The 23268-nt window shown below is 44.1% G+C and overlaps 1 protein-coding gene across 1 annotated transcript in view; it reads right to left on the bottom strand.

The window, feature by feature from the left end:
• Positions 1-22517, bottom strand: part of LOC129701226 (complement factor H-like) — an 82260-nt gene extending 59743 nt beyond the window's left edge. The window contains exons 1-3 of the mRNA XM_055642331.1: positions 22360-22517; positions 9670-9846; positions 437-542 (exon numbers count right to left, since the gene is read on the bottom strand). Coding sequence (XP_055498306.1) covers positions 437-542; positions 9670-9846; positions 22360-22432 — 356 coding nt within the window. The 5' untranslated portion in view covers positions 22433-22517. The remainder of the gene's footprint in view (positions 1-436; positions 543-9669; positions 9847-22359) is intronic.
• Positions 22518-23268: the final 751 nt, after the last annotated feature.

Raw genomic sequence — 23268 nt, 5'->3', positions numbered from 1 at the left:
TTGGTGGCCTTGCACCTTGCTTGAAATGGAATTTCAAGGAATAGCCATGAGTCAACTGCCAACCCACCAGCTGTGAGTGAGCTGCCAGCAGATCAGGATTGAGGGACTGAGCTGCCACCCCAAGAACCCATACCAGCGCTCCAGAACACCCCCCCCCCCCCCCCCCCCCACTGGCCAACAATATTGGAATGGGTGGAGAGGTAGAATATTGCGTCAGGGGACCAGCCCTCCTGTGTGAACATGGGACCCAATATAATTAGACTAGACTAGACTAGACTAGGTGGAACACACACACACACACACACACACGTGTGTGTATATATATTCATTGATCAGGATACGTTAAAAAACGATGAGAGAGATTACGAGCTGTCATGTATATCTATTCCTTCTCCTTGTAAGAAATAAAATTGGATTATTGAAATACAATCCTTACCCTTCATTACACTTGTATTCAATGCGTGAACCAAAGACCAGATCAGTACCTCGCACCAGTTGGAAAGATCCATGTAAAATATCTCCAGGACTTCCACAAGACTTCACTGATGTTGACATTGGGTTCAAGAAATAGCGAACATTAGTTGATAGTCTTATCAGTTAAGAATAATTAATAGGGTTTGACATTTACGTGCTAATATCTTGCATTTTTCAATATTGCAATTACAAAAGGACATAAGATGGCTTCTCCACTTCTGAAGCTTGCCTCTTATTCTGTAAGATCATGTTTGATTTGTTTCACACCTCAACAGTTTATTTTGAGCCAGTTTTCCATAGCTTTCACTTCCCTGATAATGTCAAAGAGCATGGAAACTGGTCCCTCGCCATAGCCTGTCCATGCCCACTCAGATGCCCCATCTAGTCCCATTTGCCCATGTTTGACCCATATCCCTCTAAACCTTTCCTATCTAGGTACCTGTCTGAGTGTCTTTTAAAAAATACTCTTATAGTTCCTGCCACAAGTCCAGGGTGTCCTTAATGAGGCAATGCAAGAAGATAGTGGTAAACAAAGCGTAAAGTATGCAAAGTTCAACAGTCAGGGCATTGATTAGGAAAAGCATGTTGTAGCACTCTAGGACTTTGGTGAGGCCACATTTAGACTATCCTGTGCAGGTCTGGTTGCCCCATTACTGTAAAGATGTGAAGGCTTTGGAGGGGGTGTAGAAGAAGTATACTAGACTAGTGCCTGGATTAAAGGGTATTAGCCATAAGGAGAGGTTGGACAAACTTGGATTGTTTTCTCTGGCACGTCAGTGACTGAGGGGAGACCTGTTAGAAGTATATAAAATTATGAGAGATGTGGATAGGATAGAACCTATTTCCCTGTGTGGAATGGTGAAAGACTAGAGGGCAAAGTTTTAAACTGAGAGGGCAAAATTTGAAGAAGATATAAAAGGCACATTTTTTTTTACAGAGGGTGGTGAGTGCTTAGAACAGACTGCCGGGGGTAGTGGTGGAGGCAAATATGATAATGGCATTTAAGAGGCTTTTAGATAAACACGTAGATATGAAGGGATAGGGATGAGGTGCAGGCATAGGAGATGAATATAACTTGGCATCATGTTCGACACAGACATTGTGGGCTGAAGGGCCTGTTCCCATGCTGTACTGTTCTGTGTTCTATGATTGGTTAAAAAGAAATATAGGCTAGTCATTCATGGATCTACACCTGTTGGCTTATCATTGTAATGTGTAGCAAGGTACAGTCGAACGCGTTATTTGTGTGCTGTCCAATCAAATCCTACTATACGAGTTCAATCAAATCTTTGATTCTTATGGCTGCTTTTCCAAAAGGGGACAATTGAAGCATAAAGGGTCTTCAATGGATGGCTGTGGAGTGGTTGATTCTCCTAATAGAATACTCTAGAACAAGTAGCCCTGGCTTAGAAATAAGGAGTATATCATTTAAGATTGAGCTGAGGTGAACATTTTCTTTTAGTCTTTGGAACTCTCTTTTTTCCAAAGAACTGTTGAATACTTTTAAATCAGAGGTAGATAGATCTTTAACAAGCAAGGGATGATATTTTGGGAGGGGGAAGCTGAGACTTCAGAGTTCATAAGCAATAGGATTAGGTCATTCGGTCCATCGAGTCTACTCCACCATTCTTTCATGGCTAATCTATCTTTCCCTCTCAAACCCATTCTTTTGCCTTCTCCTCATAACCTTCGACGTCCCTACTAGCCAAGAATCTGTCAATTGCTACTTTAAAAAATATCCATAGTTGAGGTTGTATTTGGATTGGCTGTGATCTCATTAAATGTCGAGCTTATTTATAAGATCAAGGCTCTTTACTATTTCCAAGTTTCCAGGTGTCACCTTGCAGTCAGTTGCTGAAGCAAACTACCTGAAAATGCAATGCACCAATGTAACATTGTCCAGTATCTTGTTTCATTTATATTACTTTTGAGATAATAGTGCGGAAACAAGCCCTTCAGCCCACCAAGTGACCAATAATCACCCCGTACACAGTTCTATCCTACACACAAGGGTCCATTTACAGAGGCCAATTAACCTACAAAACTTGCACATCTTTGGAAGTGGGAGGAAACTGGAGCACCCTGAAGGAAACCCATGAGGTCACAGGGAGAACGAATAAACTGTGTCTCCTAAAATTGTATTATATCTGTTGTATTAAAAGGTCATTTGTAAGTGGAATAATGAAGTAAAGTAAATTTTTATTCAGTTTTGGTCACCGTGTTATCGGAAAGATGTCAAGCTGGAAAAGGTGCAGAGAAAATTTATGAGCATGTTGCCAGACCTCGAGGGCCTGAGCTATTAGGAGAGGTTGAGAAGGCTAGGACTCTATTCCTTGCAGCGCAGGAGGCTCAGAGGTGATCAGGTAGTGGTGTATAATAGGAAGATTAAACGAGAACTTACCAGTTTGAAGTTTGATCTTTATTTTATGAGAAGTTGCAATGAGGGATTACGTGAAGCCCTCCAGCCCGCATGCGCGTCAACCTTCAAAGCAGTGGTGTAAAATCACAGAACACAGTTGCTGAACTGATTATAGGAAGATTCGAGAACTAGAACTACCACATGATCTTTATGAGAAGAGGGTTGGGAGTGGAGGGCACGTAATCCCTCATTGCAACTTCTCATAAAATAAAGATCAAACTTCAAACTGGTAAGTTCTCGTTTAATCTTCCTATTTTTCTTCGAAGTCACGTGAGTGACTATGCGAAGACTTTAAAGCTCTGTGATATTATGCCGCGAACACGAATCCATGCAACACACAGCATTAGTTGACCAGAAATGATTGAAAAGATAATGCATTCAGACATGACATAGATTTAAAATATGCTGATGCTTTAATAAACAAATGTTAATAATAATAATAATAGTGACCCCTTACATCCGGGAAAGCAAATTATTGAACAGAACTTAAAATTGAGTTGGCAAACGAACCCGGCCTGGCAATCGGTTTATTATAAAAGGTTTGGAAAGTCCACTCATTCGACCATTCTGCAGTCGCTAGGATGTGGTCCACTGGAACTTCCATGAACCTTGCTGCTGACGTTGTTGCAGCCCTGGAGGAATGAGATTTAAAATCATCAGTGTCCACTCCTGCACAAACCAATACATGTCTTAACCACCTGGATGGTCTGCACTGATACCCTCTTGTGTGTTTTTTTATGACTAATAAACATTGCCAGTTCAGTGCCTCTAAGGTTCTTTGTAGCCTTAAAATATTGTTGAATATGTGTGACCACACACAATCTATGGTCCATAGAGCACGCCAAAAATTCCAGCTTTAGACCTAACACCCCTGGTCTGCTTTGTTTAATTAGCTCATGTACATAAAAAGTTATTTTGTTGGTAGATGTAACCATTCTGTCCAGCTGCAGCTTACGCAATGACTGGATGTGTTGCGCTGAAACCAGCGCCATGCGCATAACTACTTTATATGTCAGCCTGACCAAAGATAAGGATGTAGCTGGAGCCCACCGGCAAAACAGTGTTAACACAATGTTAACATCCCATACCTCCGTGTACCTGGGCCTGGGAGGATTAGTGTTAAAGATACCCTTCATAAATTTGGATATCAGTGGGTGAGACCAAACAGAGTGGTGCCCCGATCCCAGCAACAAGTATGATGTCAAGGCACTTTTGGCACAGTTAATGGCACTATAACTTAATCTTTCGTTAAAGAGCAATTTATCCGTGCCGTATCATACGTTATATTGGAATTAAAACAAAACACTTCCCATCTCTTGATAAAAGAGATGTACTGCTTCTTGGTGCTATCTCTTCAAGCTGCAGTGATCATGTCCACGGTTCAGTCTGACAATCCGAGCCCCAGGAAAGATCTTCTCAAAGTCTGCAAATCAATAAATTGATTCTATTGTGCAGAGGGTGGCCTTCCCGAATCACGGGATGAACCAGCAAATTTTTGTGTTTAGAAATAACCATATAAGGTTCTATTATCATTCCCAACATCATGGGAACCATGGCTGCGTAAGCCAGTCAGGCACTACCAAGATGCCTGAAGCGCAATCTTGCTGGATTTTTTGCAAGCACCGACTGATGAGGCAAAATGGAGGAAATGCATAAAAGAACATTCCTCCCCAGTGCAGTGAGAATGCATCTATCGCCACTGCCCCTAGGTCTGGCTTCCATACACATACTTTGGGAACTGGTGATTGAGCATAGATGCAAACAAATCGATATCCGGTGTTCCATACCGAGCAATAATGTCGTTAAATACTTTGTGATCCAACATCCTTTCTGTGTTGTCATTGAATTTGCGTGACCTGGTGTCTGCCACATGTTAAACCTACCTGGCAAGTAGGTAGCTGAAATCCAAATGCTTTTTTCGATACACCAGTGCCAAATGAGGTTAGCTAAACTATCACAGGATACTGACTTGATTTCACCCATGTGGTTAATATATGCCACCGCTGTAGTGTTGTCAATTTGTAGTTGAACATGCAGATTATGCATATTCCCACAATAAGCTTTTAACCCATAGCATGCCCCCAACATCTCCAGGTAGTTGATACCATGTAACTGAAGAATTGATAACTCGTGCACATCCCATCTGCCACTGCAACTAGAGATGGTATTAGTAGCTCCCCATCCTTGAGCACTAGCATCAGTTTGTGATATAACTGAAGATTTACTGACCAAAACGTTACTGGAGCAATGTTGAATATTAGTCATCCAACATTGTAATTCTGATATAGCTTCAGCTGGTAATAGCATAGGTCTGCTAAAATGACCTAAATGGCATTTGAGTGCTGGGACCTGTGCATGTTGTAAGTTCTGATAGTGCAAAGGCCCAAATTGTGCAGCTGGAAAAACAGCCACTATTTTGCCAATTGAACCACACACCTGTCGAATAGATGGCTGTTCCATAACAACACGATTGTTACAGGCTTCTATTAATTCTAATCTCTTGTCCCAGGGCAGAGTCACAGACATATTAATAGAGTTCATGGTAAATCCCAAATAATTAATAACTCTGGTTGGTATCAACTTGGATTTAACTGGATGGATGAGAAACCCCAATTTCTCAAATATGTTTTGTGGCTGAAACAGCTAATTTAGGCGTTTTTCCTATGATTTTTATATCATCCAGATAGGTCATAACAATGTGTTTTTGAGCTCTAAGTAGTCCAAGCACCATCTTTAATAATTTGGTAAATAACCTGGGGGCTGAAGTTAATCCATTAGGCAATGCTTTAAACTGCCGCCGTTGCCCCATCCAGCTAAATTTCAAATATCTCCGGTGATCCCTGTGAATGGGAAACAAATAGTATGCATCTTTGAGATCGATGCATGCCATAAAGCATCCTTTGGAAATCAGTTGTTTGGAGTTAACGAAGTTTTCCATTTTTAAATGTCTATACTGCACATGAGAGGTAAGTTGTGTTAAAGCAAGGATGATCCGACATCCTCCATCTTTCTTTTGTCTAGAGAATCTATTGGAGACGAATTGGTGATGTTCATGACTTGACTTCTCGATTACCCCTTTTGTGTGCAATTTGTGAATTTCAGCTTGTATATCCAAACCTTCTTGTTTGGAATGAACAAATGCCCGGCTTGGTGCATGTTGTGTGGGTGGCAATGAATTGGGAAGAAATTCAATTTGGAACCCTTCTATACTGTGCAGTATAAACGGATCTGATGTTATCCACTGCCATTCGTGCAAAAACAAGTGTAATCTACCACCGGTCAACACACCACATGTTCCAGAAAGAACCAGACCCACCTACCTCCATGGTTACCGGTGGTCTTATTGTAGGCCCCTGATACAGGTTCTATTTCCGTCCTCTAGGTTTGGATGGTAGGACTGCTGGGGTGCGCGGATTGCGTATTTTCCATGAAGGCCGGCTTGGGCCTTGGCCTAAAAAAGACTTTTGAGCTGCCACAAGCTTCAGTGAACCGATTACTGCTGATGGAGGCGTAGAAACGGTGAAGCTTTGCTTGTCGTTGGTGCCTTGATTAGCCCGACAGCTTTTGCTTCCTCATCCAGGTCTTTTACCTGTTTGGGTAGGTCTTCCCCGAACAGCAGATTCGGCTTAAGGCAGGTCTAATGGCGTTCTTTCGGAAGCAGTTCATTTCAAAGTGTGCATTGCACATCAACGCCAGGGCATCCTGCTGGATGTCTGAATAAGTGCCCGCCATCCACAGATCTGGCAAATGCATAATGCCTGAGGCCAGTAATTTTAATATTTGTTGGAGTTTCATTTCCTGGGCCTTGGTGCCCCCTCCAATGTGTCCTCAGATAGAGCTGTTGACTGCCGGCATTTTTAGGGATGCACAGTTTACAGATGCATGATATTTTGCAGCCGTTTCAACCATCACCTGTTCCTGTAATTGATGTGAGGTGAGGTAGTTGATGCTGGAAGCCAAGTCTTCTTGCAGCGGCTCCCCTGTTTGCGAGGGTATCACAAACCTTGATGCCATGGCAGTCAATTCTTGTTGAACTGCACGCATGTCATGCATTCCAGTATGTTCCACGGACATACCTCTGAATTTGGAGTCAGTCATATACTGACCCCTTACACTCCCCTCCTCAGAGTGGGAGACATTAAGCAGCCCTGGATCAGGCGCTGCCACAGGCACGAAAGGAGACCTGTGCTGATATGTCTCAGTTTTTAAGGAGCATATCATGATGGAGCATCCTCTCCATGAGGTGCTCCATCCGGGATAAACGCCCAAAGGTGCTATCCATGTTTGTAAGAGGAGAATTCTCCTGGCCTGACTCATCTGAGAACACAGGCCTCTCAGACTTCCGTTTGTCTTTGCCCCCTTTCAGGGTTGCCAAATTGCTTTGGACAAGCACCAAGTCTGAAATCACTGACTGCACTGTCAGCGACTCGGATGGCGAAACCGACAGCCGCCGGCTACCCGCACTCCTCCGTAGCCGGGTTCCCCGCGGCCCGTCTGGGTTGTGCCCTGGATTTTTCCATTATCCATCAGCAATTGGAACTCTGTAGAGAGAAATTTTCCACCAAAAGACGACCTCAGAATAAGTTTGAAAGTACCTGTAGGGTTTTAAACTTACCGCTGTAGAGCGACACTCCTCCCAGCCAGTCGTGGCCATGCGTTAGATGTATTGACGGGCTGGCGGGCTTCACGTAGTCAATCACGTGACTTTGAAGTAAAATATCATGAAGGGAATAGGAAGGGTGAATGCGCAGTCTTTTACCCAGAGTAGGGGAATCAAAAAGTAGGGGACAACGGTTTAAGGTGATGAGGGAAAGATTTAATAACAAGATGGGGAAGATGCTGGAGTCAATCATAAAAGATGAAATAGCGGCACATTTGGAAAGCAGTAACAGAATCGGTCTGAGTCACCATGGATTTACAAAGGGGAAATCATGCTTAACTGATCTTCTGGAATTTTTTGAGGATGTAACTAGGAAAATGGACAAGGGAGAGCCGGTGGATGTAGTGTACCTAGACTTTCTGAAATAATTTGATAAGGTCCCACATGAAATTAGTGGGCAAAATTAGGGCACATGGTATTGGGGGTAGGTGCTGACATGGAGAGAAAATTGTTTGGCAGACAGGAAACAAAGAGTAGGGATTAACGGTATCTTTCAAAATGGCAGGCAGTGTCTAGTGGGGTACCGCAAGGTTCAGTGCTGGGACCGCAGCTATTTCCAATATACATCAATGATTTAGATGAAGGGATTCAAAGTAACATTAGCAAATTTGCAGATGACACAAAGCTGGGTGGCAGTGTGAACTGTGAGGAGGATGCTATGAGAATGCAGGGTGACTTGGACAGGTTGGGTGAGTGGGCAGATGCAGTTTAATGTGGATAGATGTGAGGTTATCCATTTTTGTAGCAAAAACAGGAAGGCACATTATTCTCTAAAGGGTGTCAAGTTGGGAAAAGGAGAAGTACAACGGGATCTGAGGTCCGTGTTCATAAGTCAATGAAAGTAAGCATGCAGGTACAGCAGGCAGTAGAGAAAGCGAATGGCATGTTTGCCTTCATAACAAGAGGAGTTGAGTATACGAGCAAAGAGGTCCTTCTGCAGTTGTACAGGGCCCTAGTGAGACCACACCTGGAGTTTGTGTGCAGTTTTGGTTCCCTAATTTGAGGAAGTGCTATTGAGGGAGTGCTGCACAGGTTTACATGGTTAATTCTCGGGATGGCGGGACTGTCATGTACTGAGAGAATGGAACGGCTAGGCTTGTATACTCTGAAATTTAGGATGAGGGGATCTTATTGAAACGTATAAGATTATTAAGTGTTTTGACACGCTAGAGGCAGGAAACATGTTCCTGATGTTGGGAGAGTCCAGAACCAGGGGCCACAGTTTAAGAATAAGGGGTAAACCATTTAGAACGGAGATGAGGAAACATTTTTTCACACAGAGAGTTGTAAGTCTGTGGAATTCTCTGCCTCAGAGGGCGGTGGAGACCGGTGCTCTGGATACTTTCAAAAGAGTGTTAGATGGAGCTCTCAAATAGAGTTAGATAGAGTGGAGTCAGGGGATATGGGGAGAAGGCAGGAACGGGGTACTGATTGTGGATAATCAGCCATGATCACATTGAATGGCGGTGCTAGCTCGAAGGGTCGAATGGCCTTCTCCTGCACCTATTGCCTATTGTCTATTATCTATTGATAATAGACAATGTGGGCTAACTTTTTAACACACGGGTTGGCTGATGTATGGAGCAAGCTGTTGGATGAGTTAGTTGAGACAGATACTATTGCATCGTTTAAGAAACATTTAGACAGGTACATGGATAGGACAGGTATAGAGGGATAAGGGCCAAATGCAGGCAGGTGGGACTAGTAAATGGGGCATATTTGTCGGCTTGGGTAAGTTGGGCCAAAGGGCCTGTTTCTATGCTGTACAACTCTAGAACTGTATGTCTCTTTTACACTGAGTATGCGAATCAAGAACCAAGGGATATTGGTTTAAGGTGGGAAGGGAAAGATTTAATAGGAACTTTGGGGACAAATTTTTCACACGGAGGGTGGTGGGTATTTGGTACAAGCCGCTGGTTGAGGCAGGTACAATTACATTTAAAAGACATTTGGACAGGTACATGAATATGAAAGGTTATGAGGGATATAAGCCAAATACTGGTAGTTGTGACTAATGTAGATGATACATGTTGGTCATTACGGACAGGTTGGGCTAAAGGGTCTGTATCCACGCTCCATGACTCTTATTATAGGCAATTATTGTAGACACACTTACATCTACATTCAGTACTTGATTCTGCTTTCGTCCATATTCCTTGTCTACACCAATACCGTAGGAAGCCCACATATCCTGGATCACAGCGGTATGTAATCTCAGTACGGTGGGGATAAGAATCCCTCCTGCTTTGAAGTATAGGATTAGCATTTTCAATGGGTTGAGGTGGGCTGCACTCTGCTCAGAAAAAGACAAGTTCAATATTATTGTAGATTTTTAAATGCCAATATAGGGTAATAGCGAAATATTTTTTATTGATCTTAAACAATTCTAAAAGATCTAGAAACAAGGAACTGCAGATGCTAGTTGGAGTGTATTTTGGGTACTTAGAACTGACTCAAAATAACTCTCAGATACAGGAGTAAACTCACAAGCTTCTTTATTGCTGGACGCCACCCTGAGTCTCCTCTAGCGCATACGTCCCCTCGCACAAGACATAACATATGCTAATTATATTATATACATCACACTGCTCCCCCTTTAACTTGGAGGCGAATAACACCATTTCCAGTACATTAAATATAATTGATTAACACACAGTTGCAAAATTATATTATTACAGTCATCTTACATTACATCCTCATAACTGTAAACTGTATCTAAACTTAGCATTTATAATGGTTCATTCCACTCATCTTCCTTAAACGAAATACATTATGGTATTATCCTTTTCCGTTCCCTTCTGTGTGAATTGCACACTCTTTCTAATCACCCTAGCTCTACCTGTATCTCTGCCTCTTCCATTTTAAATATCCTAATCTAATTTGCAGATTTCTTCCTGTTCTTGATATTCTGCTAAAATTACCATTTCCTCTGTTTCTGTTCCTTATTTGTAGGTGGGATCTGACACATGACTGCAGGTTTTCGTTTTTCAGTCGCTCTCTGTCACTCAATTTCCTGGCGCTCCGTATTTATCTGCTCTTGTTGTATAATGACATTCTGCAATGCATAAACATTTGTCCATTGATCAGTGAAGGAAGCTCCATGCTGGACTATACTGGTGTCCTAATCGCAATCGGTCCTGCATACTTTTGTCTCGACCGACAAGCCTCTCTTCTTTAGACTTTTCTGTTAACAGCTTTTTGCTCATCGTCACACATTTATTTAACCGTTCTTTGCAACGTTTAAGCCTTTTCTGCTGTTCGTCTATTTGTCTTCATAAATCACCTTTCTGGTTATTCATCAAGCAGTAGGATCTATACTGTCCTTGCAATACAGCAGTGGCTTTGATTTGAGCTCTGTATATTTCTCTTACTTCATAAGCATGGTAGTGATACTGCACTGCAACTGCTGTATAAATCGGTTTGAGGAAGTCTTTCCTATATCTTTTTAATCTTTTGTATCATTTCAGCCTTTTCTGTTGTGCGTCTATTTGTCTCCTTAGGTCTTTCCTATACCAACTCATACGGAGTACTGACTGCACTTTTATAGTAGCTCTCTTTTGCTTAGCCACCATACTCTTGTAGGCAGTTTGAATGGTAATAGTTGCATCCCTCATTGACTGATATTGCACAAACTGGGAATGCCGTATTTTACATGCTTTGTACCATCTCTGGATCGAAATGACTGCTTGTCGCATAGCTCTGTACCGTACCCTTAATCGGTAACCACGGTATGCAGCTTGCAGAGTGACTACAGCCGCCTTTTGCATCAAGAAATGCTTTCTTGTAATGCACATTCTTATGCATGACTTAATACAGCGTGCTGCCTTGGTTTTCTCTACCAATACTCTGGCTTTGTTCCCGCGGTATAAGGCCTGAATACACATGACTGCTTCCCTCAAACTCTTATACTGTCTCACTTGGACATCTCTTATCTGGCACGCTCTGTATCATTGCTGTACAGCAATGGCAGACCAGCGTAGTTTCTTAAAATACTGACGCTGATTACACATCTGATACTAAGTCGGTATGACCTTGACAGATTTATGCATGCCCCGGTTGCCTTCGAACAAGCATTCCACGGTAGGCTGCCTGAAGCAGTACAACACTTCTGCGTACCTTCATGTAAGTTTTGTGATCACTTTCCATTTGAAGATGTGTCCTATAATGGGTTTGTACTATTATAGCTGCCAATCTCATTGCCTTGTATTGACGGTATACTCTGTGCCTTCTAAATGCTGCTTGTATTACCGTTGCTGCCTTCTGTTTGTTCCGGATCTCTCTCTGTGCCTTCATACCCCTGAATGCAGCTTGAATAGCTAGGGTTGCCCTTTGGATGGCAATTTCTCTTTGCCTTTGACTTCTGCCACTTTGCATTTGTCCTTTGTCCCTTAGCACTTGACCTGTGTCATTTTGCACTTGACTTGTGTCCCTTTGCACTTGACCTTTGTTGACCTTTGTCCTTTTGCACTTGACCTTTGTCCTTTTGAACTTGACCTTTGTCCTTTGAGAGACTCTCTGCCCTCTTTAGTTCAGGCTCCTTGCCTCTGGATACCCTTGGAGGTTTTGGCGAGAAATGAGCCATTAATGCCTCCTTGCACTCCTCATACATTTTATCTGTGGGCTTTGCTGGCAGCAGTAACATACGTAAGGTCTGATAACCCTCTCTTCCTAAGCCTAATATGAACCATGCCCTCTTCGTCTCCTCTGCAGCAATATCATTGGAAATGAAACAAGCCTCCTAGACTTTGGTCCATTTCTCAAAATTACACCCAGAATCTAACTGGGGCACGTTTCCTACAATTTGAAAAGCCGTGCTACCTGTTGCTATTCAGGTGCACTATCTTCTTTTCTCTCACTGTGTATTCTGTATGAGACTTAATCCTTCTACACACTAAGAAGTGATCCAGCCCACTGACTATTACTAATTCTTATAATAATAGATTTATACTATTAACCAACATTTCATGTTAATAGACATTTAGAACATTTTAACCATATTCCTGCTATGCACACAGATTTACTATTAATAACAGTGACCAATGCCTTACATCCAAACAGTCCCGCTTTTACTGTGAAGGAACAGTGACCAACGCATTACATTGAACAGTCCTGCTTTTACTTTGAAGAATTTCACCGGTCCAGCTTGTCAGCCTATGGACTCCAGTGCCTTCTCGACCTCTCGAGCTGTCCCCACTGGTACTTTTGCTGCTGGCCTCGCCAGACCTCCACTTTTGCTGCTTTTGCTGGCTCCTCCGGGCTTCACCGTTACTTTTGCTGCCGCTGGCTCGCTGATAAGTCGACTACTGCTGCTCCGCTGACTTGCCTGCCCGCTGTCTCCACAGCCCTCACGACCGGGCTGACTCTACTCCCGACCGGGCTGAAGTGCTTGAGTGCTGTCCTGCTTCTCTCGTGCGGACCCACTCTTTGCTCGGGGCTGGACTTCCTCTCACGTCCGGGCTTTCCCCCTCGACCAGTCCGCTTCTCTTGCGCGGCTGGACCCTCTTTTCTACTCACGGTCGGGCTGACTCTACTCTCGACCAGGCTTTCTTTCACGACTGGTCCGCTTCTCTCGCGGCCAGTTTTCTTTTACTCTGCCGGTCCGCTTCTCACGCGTGGCCGGGCTTTTTTTTCTCGCTGCTGGTCCGCTTCTCATGCGGCCGGCTTTCTCCCTCGACCGGGTTGACTCTTCTCCCAGCCGGGCTGACTCCGTTTCGTCTTATTCGTCAAGCATATTCAGCTTGAGGAATTTGACAAAAAGAAAACAACTCAGTCTAAAATGAGTAACAATCAGAAGGACGACATCTTGCCACGTAGACACAACATAGAGATAGCCTGACAAAACTCGCCGACTTATACAGCTGATGTTTTAAATGCAGTCCCAGGCATAGAGGGATCCGCAGGCCTCTCTTGTCCAGCTCGCAAACAACTGCGACACAACTCCGTGTCTACAGTTCAAACTGTTAAACAATCCTGTGTGTTGCAAAACAGTCCTGTGGGTGAGTTCACAAACTCTATCCCATCCTCGTCGCCAATTGTAGTGTATTTTGGGTACTTAGAACTGACTCAAAAGAACTCTCAGATACAGGAGTAAACTCACAAGCTTCTTTATTGCTGGACGCCACCCTGAGTCTCCTCTAGCGCAAGTGTCCCCTCGCACAAGACATAACATATGCTAATTATATTATATACATCACACTAGTTTATTCCGAAGATAAGACACAACGTGCAGGAGTAACTCAGCGGGTCAGGCAGCAACTCTGTAGAAAAGGATGGATGGGGGGGGGGGAAAGAAAGACACATCCCTGGCCAACCATCTGCCTATCAAGAAAATCCCTCGCCTGTATCCACAAATTACCCCCCAGTCCTTCGCCCTGCCCTGACCTGCCTTTCAGCTATCTTCCCCCCCCCCCCACACAATCAGTGAGGTAGGCTCCTGACCTGAAATGTCACCCATCCTTTTTCTCCAGCGATGCTTCCTGACTCGAGTTAATCCAGCACTTTGCATAATTCTAAAAGATCATTGCGTTTGATATATGATGACCCATGCTCCAGTCTTGCTTGAATCCCATCAATTCCAATGCCTCAGTTTCTTCAGCGAAGCCGCCTGTCACGCTGAGTTACTCCAGTACTTTGTGCCTTTCTTTGCATGTAGGTTTGTCATCCATTTGTCTCCTTTCAATCCCTACTTATGTTCCCCCTCACCTGTAACCATCTATCACTTGCCAGATTTTGACCAGTCCCTACCATTTTTACTGCTTCCTCCCGCATGCTATAATCAGCCTGAAAAAGGTTCCCGACCCGAAACGTCACCTATCCTTGTCCTCTAGAAATGCTGCCTGACCCGCTGAGTTGCTCCAGCATTCTGTGAAACATCACTGATCCACGTTCTGCAGAGATGCTACCTGACCCGCTAAGTTACTCCAGCACTTTGTGTCTTTTTTTTCCTTCCTTGCATTGAGGGAGCCTGCCTGAATACCTTCTGAGTGTAGTCTTGTTTCGAATTCCTTCACTTTCTCTGGCAGTACGTTCTAGACATCAACCATTCCCTTTATAAAATGTCGAACCCTATATATTCCAAACATGCACCACCCTTGGCCTGACATCCCAGGGTAAAACTGGCAGAGTGGTACAGTGGTGCAGCGGTAAAGTTGCTGCCTTAAGGGCCTGTCCCACTAATGCGACTTTTCAGCGACTGTCTTCGACCTTCAAGCTCGAGGGCACTCACCTGAAAAACCTCGAGCTGGATCAACCGTCAGTGATGAACCCGTGAGCTGGATCGACCGACTGCAACACAACACATCGCAAAGGCGGGGGCCAGGGAAAGTGGGGGAGCGCTGTCTGAAATTCACACCAGCGATGAACAGGAAGGTAAAAGACGACTGCACAGTGTACGGTGAGTCCTTTAAAGAGCATGGAGGGAGAGAGGGGGAGAGAAGGAGGGCAGAAGGAGTGGAGACTTTTAAGAAGTATTAGGCCGTTGGGTCCCTTGTTCACATGGGCGGGCTGGTCGCCCAACGCAATAGTCCACCTCCACCAATTCCATTATTGGTGGCCCGTGGTGGGGGGGGGGGGGGGGGGGGGGGGGGGGGGGGGCTTCCTGAAGCGCTAGTATGGGTGTTGTAGGTTGAAGGGACTGGTTTTCAGAAGGCTAGTATGGATATTGTGGGCCAAATGGATTCTTGGTGCGGCAGCTCAGTCAATCAAGCCTGATGTGCTGGGAGCTCACTCGCGGCTGGTGGGCTGGCAGTTGACTCGCGGCGATTCCTTGAAATTCCATTTCAAGCAGAGTGCAAAGCCACCAAATTCAAATGCAGTTTACTACCATTTCAAGCAGGGTGCAAGGCCACCAAGTTCAAGTGCAGTTTCATACCACTTCAAGCATGGTGCAAGGCCACCAAGTTCAGGTGCAGTTTCATACCATTTTAAGCAGGGTGCAAGGCCACTGAATTCGTGCAGTTTCATACCACTTCAAACAGGGTGCAAGGCCACCAAATTCGTGCAGTTTCTTTCTTTTAAAATCTTTTTATTGCATTTTTTTTCCAAAAAAAGCAAAAATAAAACTTTAAAAATAGAGCAAAAAGAATAATGATAAACATAACAATGGTATTGATACATAGGGATCAGGATTACATTAATAACAGGTATAACCTAATATGAGACCAGTGTCAAAATACACAATAAATATAGACCTCCCGGTCTCTATGTAAATATAATTAGATCTTTAAAAGGAAACTTATAAATGTAAAAAAAACAAAGACAAAAAGACAAAAAGAAAAAGAAAAAAGGAAAAAAAAAAACAAAACCCCCCATAACTAAAGAAAAAAAATATTTCCAAGATATTTCCAAAAGAGGGCAGGACCAAAACATATGGGTCAGTGAGGCCACTTCAGAGTGCAGTTTCATGCCTCTTCAAGCAGGGTGCAAGGACACCAAATTCAAGTGCAGTTTCATGCTACTTCAAGCAGGGTGCAAGGACACCAAATTCAAGTGCAGTTTCGTATCACTTCAAGCAGGGTGCTGGGCCACCAAATTCAAATGCAGTTTCATGCCATTTCATGCAGGGTCCTAGGCCACCACAATCAAATGCAGTTTCATACCATTTCAAGCAAGGTGAAACCACCATAAAACCACACAAAACACCACATAAGCACCACACTCACAGTTCAGTAGACATTCAGTTTGTTCAGTTAATTCACAGGTCAGACAGAGTCATGATCTCTCCCTGCCCCATCTTGCAGAGACTAAGCCACACCCACACTTTTGGGTTTTATAATCTCTCCCCCCTCCCACCAGAAGGGGTTTGGTGTTCCTGATTGACAGGAGAGAGATTCTCAACATTTTTTATACACTAATAACATTTATTTTTCATTGATGGGAAGAATCCTCTGCACCTGATGAGTGGAGGGGGGACTGAGTAAGATGGCCAAAAATCACAGCCGTAAGTAGTAGCGTTTTATCTAAAATCTATATACAGTACATACTTGTCAAGTATCCACCACCAACAGTCATTTGCTGTGCTTCTGTCAAACCAACCACCACCAACAGCCATTTGCTGTGCTTCACTTCAAACCAACCACCACCAACTGCCATTTGCTGTGCTTCACATCAAACCAAGCACCACCATTTTCATTTTCAAACCACATTAAGGGCACTCAAGGTCAGTAAAACCACACTCACAGTTTAGTAGACATGTGTTCAGTGTTATTCACATCTCAGACTGAGATTCACGACCCTCTCACTCCCCCATCTTGCAGGGACTGACGAAGGCATTCAACACTTCCGGGTTTTATAGTTCCTCCGGAAGGGGCGTGGCCTTCAGGAGAGAGAATCTCAACATTTTTTAAACACGAATAACTCTTTTATTTTTCATCGATGGGAAAAATCCTCTTGTCCTGCACAGCGGAGGGTGACTCTGGGTAAGATGGCCAAAAATCACAGCTGTAAGCCGCAGCGTTTTTTCTAAAATCAATATACAGAACAACAGGAAGTGGTCAAGATCATACTTTTAGTAGTATAAATAATAGTTTGGTGGGCATTTAACCTACCGGTCAGTTTTCCCTTGGTCTTGACAACTCCAATGAGCCAATTAAAATGCCCGGTCAGCAAAGGAGATTACCTATGCTGCCCTTGACTGCCTGTAACTAAATAGCGACCCCACTCCACTGCAGAACCATGCTGACCAAATTTTACTGGCGGAAAACTTTTCATCATGCTGAAAACTGTTCCTCAACCAAACTGAGGCTGCGAGTATGCGGGAACTTCCCTCGAGTATGAAGGAGAGTTCCAGTGACCTCATAGGACCTCCTTGAACCACGTGTCGACCATGCTGCGAGTTTGAGTCGAGGGCAAACGCTTCTAAACTCGCAGATTAGGTCGCCGCAGTGGGACAGCCCCTTTACAGTGCTGGAGTCCCGGGTATAATCCTGACTTTGGTTTCTATCTGTATGGAGTTTTTATGTTCTCCCGATCTTGTGCATTTTCTCCTGGTGATCTCGCTTCCTCCTGCACTCCAAAGACATGCAGGTTTGTAGGTCAATTGGCTTCTGTAAAATTGTAAATTGTCCCTAATGTGTAGGATACTGCTAGTGTACAGGGTAACTGCTGGTCGGCATGGATCGGTGTGCCAACGGGCCTATTTCACCATGCATAAGCACAATCGGCCAGTGGTACAGCAAGTGCAGAACAGCTCACTGTGTCTATATTGCAAGTGTTAAGCCCCCTGTCCTACTTAGGCGATTTTTTTCGGCAACTACAGTCAACTAGGCTGACGCCACATGGTCGAGGGGTGATGCCTGTATGGCCGTGAGTAGTCTCCTCAAGTTGCCTAAAGAGTCGTAATGTTTTCTGGTCGCCGCTGGATTTTGAAATGTGGGCTTGACGTAGCTTGTCTTCTCCTGTTGTAGACGCTGTCGTAGGTTGTCGCCAGGATGACACAGGTTGTCACCAGGTGACATTTGCTGCTGGGAGCTGACTTTGGTGAATTCCATTGGTGACTACCTACGTCAACATACGTCAACCGGCGACAGGTATCAGCGACTGAATTGTCTTCAGTTGTCGCCTACAGGGTCGTTGCTTGACGTAGCTTGTCGCGGATGGGCGTAGGTTGACTTTGGTTGGCGTAGTTTGTCACCCTTGTGGACGTAGGTTGTCGTAGGTGTGGTCGTTGATGGACGTCCTAATGAGTCGTCGGTTGTCGGTAGCTTGCGTTGCTTGACGTTGACTAGTTGGAAGGTTGTCGTAGCTTGTTGTAGACATTGTCGGTGGGGGGGGGGTCCAGTCAGCGCTTTTTCGGGAACCTGCTATGACTGTGACAGTTGCCGGCAGTTGCCGAAAAAGTCGCTTAAGTGGGACAGGCCCTTCACATGGCGCTATTCCTGACATTTTTATGGAACATCTGATAGCTTCATCCTCTGCCTGCACAGATCAGGACATTTTGCATAGGTTCCATGCGGCGCGCCTGTTTTAAACGTTTAGTCAATTATAGTTCTTCTTTAATAAAAAACATAAAGTGATTGAAGTACTCAGCAGGTCGGGCTGCATCATTGGAAAGAGAAGCACTAATCAACATCTCTGGACAATGACCTCTCAATGGAACGGCCATTACCTGAAATGGTGACAAGTGTTTCTCTTGCTGCAGAAGCAGATTGGATTGCCAGATAGTTCCAGTCTTTTTTTAGACTTTAAACTGGAGATACAGTGTGGAAATGGGCACCTCAGCCCACCGAGTCCATGCCAACCAGCAGTCACACCATACTAGCACTATCCTACACCCGGCCGATTAACCTACAAACCTGTTCTTTTATGGTGTGGGAGTAAACCAGAGATCCCGGAGAAAACCCACACGGTCGCAGGAAGAACATATAAACTCCATACAGACAGCGCCTTAGTCAGGATCGAACCTGGGTCTCTGGCGCTGTGAGGCAGCAACTCTACCAGTGCGCCACCACGCCGCTGTCTTAATATTTATTTTAGATTTCCAGCATCAGCACTTCCTTTGATTCTCAAGTACTTTCTTAATTGATGTAGCAACTGTTTAAAATTAACAGTATCAAATGATGAGAGGTACTTATAGGGAGATGGTCAGAACTTCTTCTTTCCCAGGGTGGAAATGTCAAGGACTAGAGGGCATACATTTAAAGTGAGGGGAGACAGCTTAAAAGAGATGTGCAAGGCCGTTTTTTTTACACAGCGGGTGGTGGGTGCCTGGAAGAACGCTCTGCTGGGGATGTGGTGGTGGTAGGTGTGATTGCGTCATTTAAGAGGCTTTAGATAGGCACATGGATAGGCTGGCAACGGAGGGATATGGGTCATGTGCAGGCAGATGAGAGTTGACACCTATTCTCATTTCCACACTGACCTTTCTGTCCTGGGCCTCCTCCATTGTTAGAGTGATGCCACACGCAATCTGGAGGAACAGTTCCTCATTTTCTGCTTGGGAAGCTTACGACCCAATGGTATGAACGTTGATGGCTCCAATTCTATGTAACCTATAGCTAACCCCTTACACCTCACCCTTCCTTACCCCCCCCCCCCCCCCCCCCCCCCCTCCCCCACTTGTCTCTCCTGGACTCCCACCTATTTCTCTCGCCCACCTCACTGCTCCTCCTCCCCCCCCCCCCCCCCCAACCCCCCCCCCCTCCGCTACTTTCCTCCTCCTGGCTTCTCTTCAAACCTGTCTCGCACCAATTATTCTTATCTCTGGCTTTTGTTCCAGCCATCTACTTGTCAAAAATAAAATCATCCTCACCTGTGTTTGCCGATTACCTGACTGGCTTTGTTCTGCCTCTCCCCTTTTCCAGCTTTCTTCTCCACCCACCACAATGTCTGAAGAAGGACCTCAACCCAAAATGTCGTCCAGAGAACCTGCCTGACCTGCTGAGTTACACCAGCACTTTGTGTCCTTTTGTGTATTAACCAGCATCTGCAGTTCTTTGTTTCTCTCGGTTATCTGGGCATTATCTTAACGGCACTGTGGTGCAGCGGGAGAGTTGCTGCCTTGCATCGCTGGAGACCCGGGTTCGATCCTGACCAAGAGTGCTGTCTGTACGGAGTTTGTACATTCTGACCATGACCTGCGTGGGTTTTCTTTGGGTGCTCCGGTTTCCTCCCACACTCCAAAGATGTACAGGTTTGTAGATTAATTGGCTTCAATAAAAATTGAAAATAGTCCCTAGTGTGTAGGATATCACTCGCGTACTGGGTGATCACTGGTCAGCACGGACTTGGTGGGCTTTCCGGGGTCTATCTAAACTAAACTAAACTAAAATTAGGTTCAGCACAGACAATGTGGGCTGTAGGGCCTGTTTCTGTGCACTACTGCTCTATACTCCATCTATCCAGCAGATGGAGATGTTGTACAAGACAAGATTTACAACTTTGAGCCACTCATCTAAGCTTTCCTATTCACCTGAATCTCTCGCCAAATATCAACCCCTTTTCACTCATTCTAGCCAAAACTATTTACACTAATGGTGGCGCAGACCTGGAAATCAAAATCTTAATCATTGGTTTGCTGGTATACCGTAGGTTTTATATTGTCTGATCTAATTCTAGTACTGTCCTTAGATTTTTTGATTGAATGGGAAGACACAGCATGGAAACAGGCCCTTTAGCCCACCGAGTCCACGCTGGCCATCAATCACCCTTTCACCAGCTACCAGCTTGTTTCACTCTCTTCTTAGACAGTCTTTTTTCCTGGGATAGAGGATTCTAAAACTAGAGGGCGTAAGGTTGGAGGGGAAAGATTTAAGAGGGATCTCAGGGGCAACTTTTTCGATCAGAGTGTAGTCTGTAAATTATATCTTGTTCCTAATGGTAGTGTTGTTTCAAGAATATTCCTTTCACCCAGTATAATTTGTTTTAGACTTTAGAGATACAGCGCAGAAACAGACCCTTCAGCCCACCAAATTCATGCCAACCAATAATCTTCCTGTACCACTACCACTACCTTACACAATGGGAACAATTTACAATTTTACCAAAGCCAAATAAACTTGTACATCTTTACAGTGTGGGAGGAAACTAGAGCATCTGGACAAAACAGTCATGGGTAGAACGCACAAACTCCTTACAGACAGCACCCGTAGTCGGGATGGAACCCAGTTCTCTGGTGTTTTAAGGCAGCATCTCCAACACTGAGCCACTGTGCCACCCAAACAACATAGCTCTTAAAATGCTTTTCCCTTTTGTACATTATTGCTTCACACCACACTTATGGCCACCCCTGACTACATTTTAAGCTTGTATTTTTGTAGAGCGTTGCAAAACAGCAGCACACCACAATAGTACCTTACAAAGACAATGTTTAATTAAAAATTATCCTCACTCATAGATTTGTGAAGATTTTGCTGACATATTGCATTGGATCCAGTAAAAACAACCTCCTCAGTAATATTAAGCCTTCGGGTCATTAAAAAGTGGGAAGTTCACTTTCATATCTGGAGACCAAAGACGCTGGAATCTTGAGCAAAATAACCATATATTGCTGGTGGGAACTTAGCGGGTCCAGCAGCATCTGTGGATGAAAATGGACAGGCAACTTGTGTCTTCTTGAAGAAGAGTCCTGATCTGAAACGTTGTATGTCCATTCCCTCCACCGATGCTGCCTGAACTGCTGAGTTCCTCCAGCAATTAGTTATTGAAACGGAGCAAAAAACTGATGTGCTTGACCATATATATGCCGCAACAAATCCTAGTTTGAAAACGTATATATTTTTTCTCCATGCTATAACCTTTTTGCCTAAGGATGTACACCTGACGCGCAATGCAATAACACTTGAGTGAATGTCTCTTATTGACCACATATAATCCTCAACATAATATACTCAATTATTCCAACTGAATTTAAAATATGTGAAGAGAGAAAATCAATGAAGTGTAGGCATTTCGATGAACAGAAATTGCAAGTAACTGCACAATTTGTGCAAAGCAAGTTGGCATATACGTGGATACTTTTAGACTAGACGTTAGAGATAAAGCGTCGAAACTGGCCCTTGGGTCCACAGAGTCCACGTCGATCAGCGATCACCCTGTACATTGGCACTATCTTACACATAATTTTTACCAAAGGCTATGAATCTACAAACCTGTACATCTTTGAAGTGTGGGAGGAAACCGGAGCACCCAGAGAAAACCAACACAGGTCATGAAGAAAAGGTACAAACTTTGTACAGACAATGCCCATGGTCAGGATCGAACCCAGATTTCTGGCGCTGTGAGGCAGCTACTAGACCGCTGCGCCACCGTGCTACCCTCCTGTGCACTTATTTCTTCGTCAATTTGATGATAAAATATTGGATGTACTCACCACTTTCACAGAGGGAAAGAGTAATAAAACTGTTAAATATACCCAGGAGAATGACAACATGGGCCAGCTCCATTTTGGGACACAGACGGGAGCTTTAATAACTGCAGCCTTGCGATCACTAATGAAAGACAGACTAAAACAAATCCGTTAAAGATTGACTGCAAATGTAAATATCCTATTCCTTGTCTGGTTGGACAGTGACATTTCAGTTGAATGAACTTAAAATTATGTCAATAATATAGTCTAAATATTGATCAACTAAAATAAAATAAATTGAAATAAATAAACTAAGCAAAATCTAAAATGAAATAAATTTATGCAGACCTCACTATGGAAGTGTTAATTCCAATTACCTGATTTATAAAAAGAATTGGTTATTACATTTGAATTATTATGTTCTAAGTATTGTGGAATTGTGAGGCAGCAGCTCAGCACTAGAGCTGCTGCCTCACAGCACCAGAGGGCCGAGTTTAACCCTGACCTCGGCTGCTCTCTGTGTGGAGTTTGTACGTTCTCCCTGTGATCGCGTGGGTTTTCTCCGGATGCTCCGGTTTCCTCGCCCATCCCAGCGATGTGCAGATTTGTAGTTTAATTGGCCCTCTGTAAAATTCGCCCAGTGTTAGGGTCTGGATGCAAAATTGGGATAAGATAAAACTAGTGTGAACTGTTGATCGATGGTTGGTGTGGACTTGATGGGCTGAAGGACCTGTTTTCATGCTCCCCTATTAACTTCACAGTTGAAACTGCCTCCACTCTGCTGTGAATGGCAAAGTGGAAGAACATAAAACGAGTGTTAATGGTGAAGGACAGTTGGTGGGTAGACTCGGGTGGCTGAGGGCATGTTTCCACACTGCATCTCCAAACTTAAACAAAACTACATGCTTTTTCTTTGGATCTGGTGTTACTTGA

The sequence above is a fragment of the Leucoraja erinacea genome, chromosome 10 (assembly GCF_028641065.1).
Source record: "Leucoraja erinacea ecotype New England chromosome 10, Leri_hhj_1, whole genome shotgun sequence".
Taxonomy (NCBI): Eukaryota; Metazoa; Chordata; class Chondrichthyes; order Rajiformes; family Rajidae; genus Leucoraja; species Leucoraja erinaceus.
Note: the sequence above shows the minus strand (reverse complement) of the source record. Positions and strands in the feature narration are given on the sequence as shown.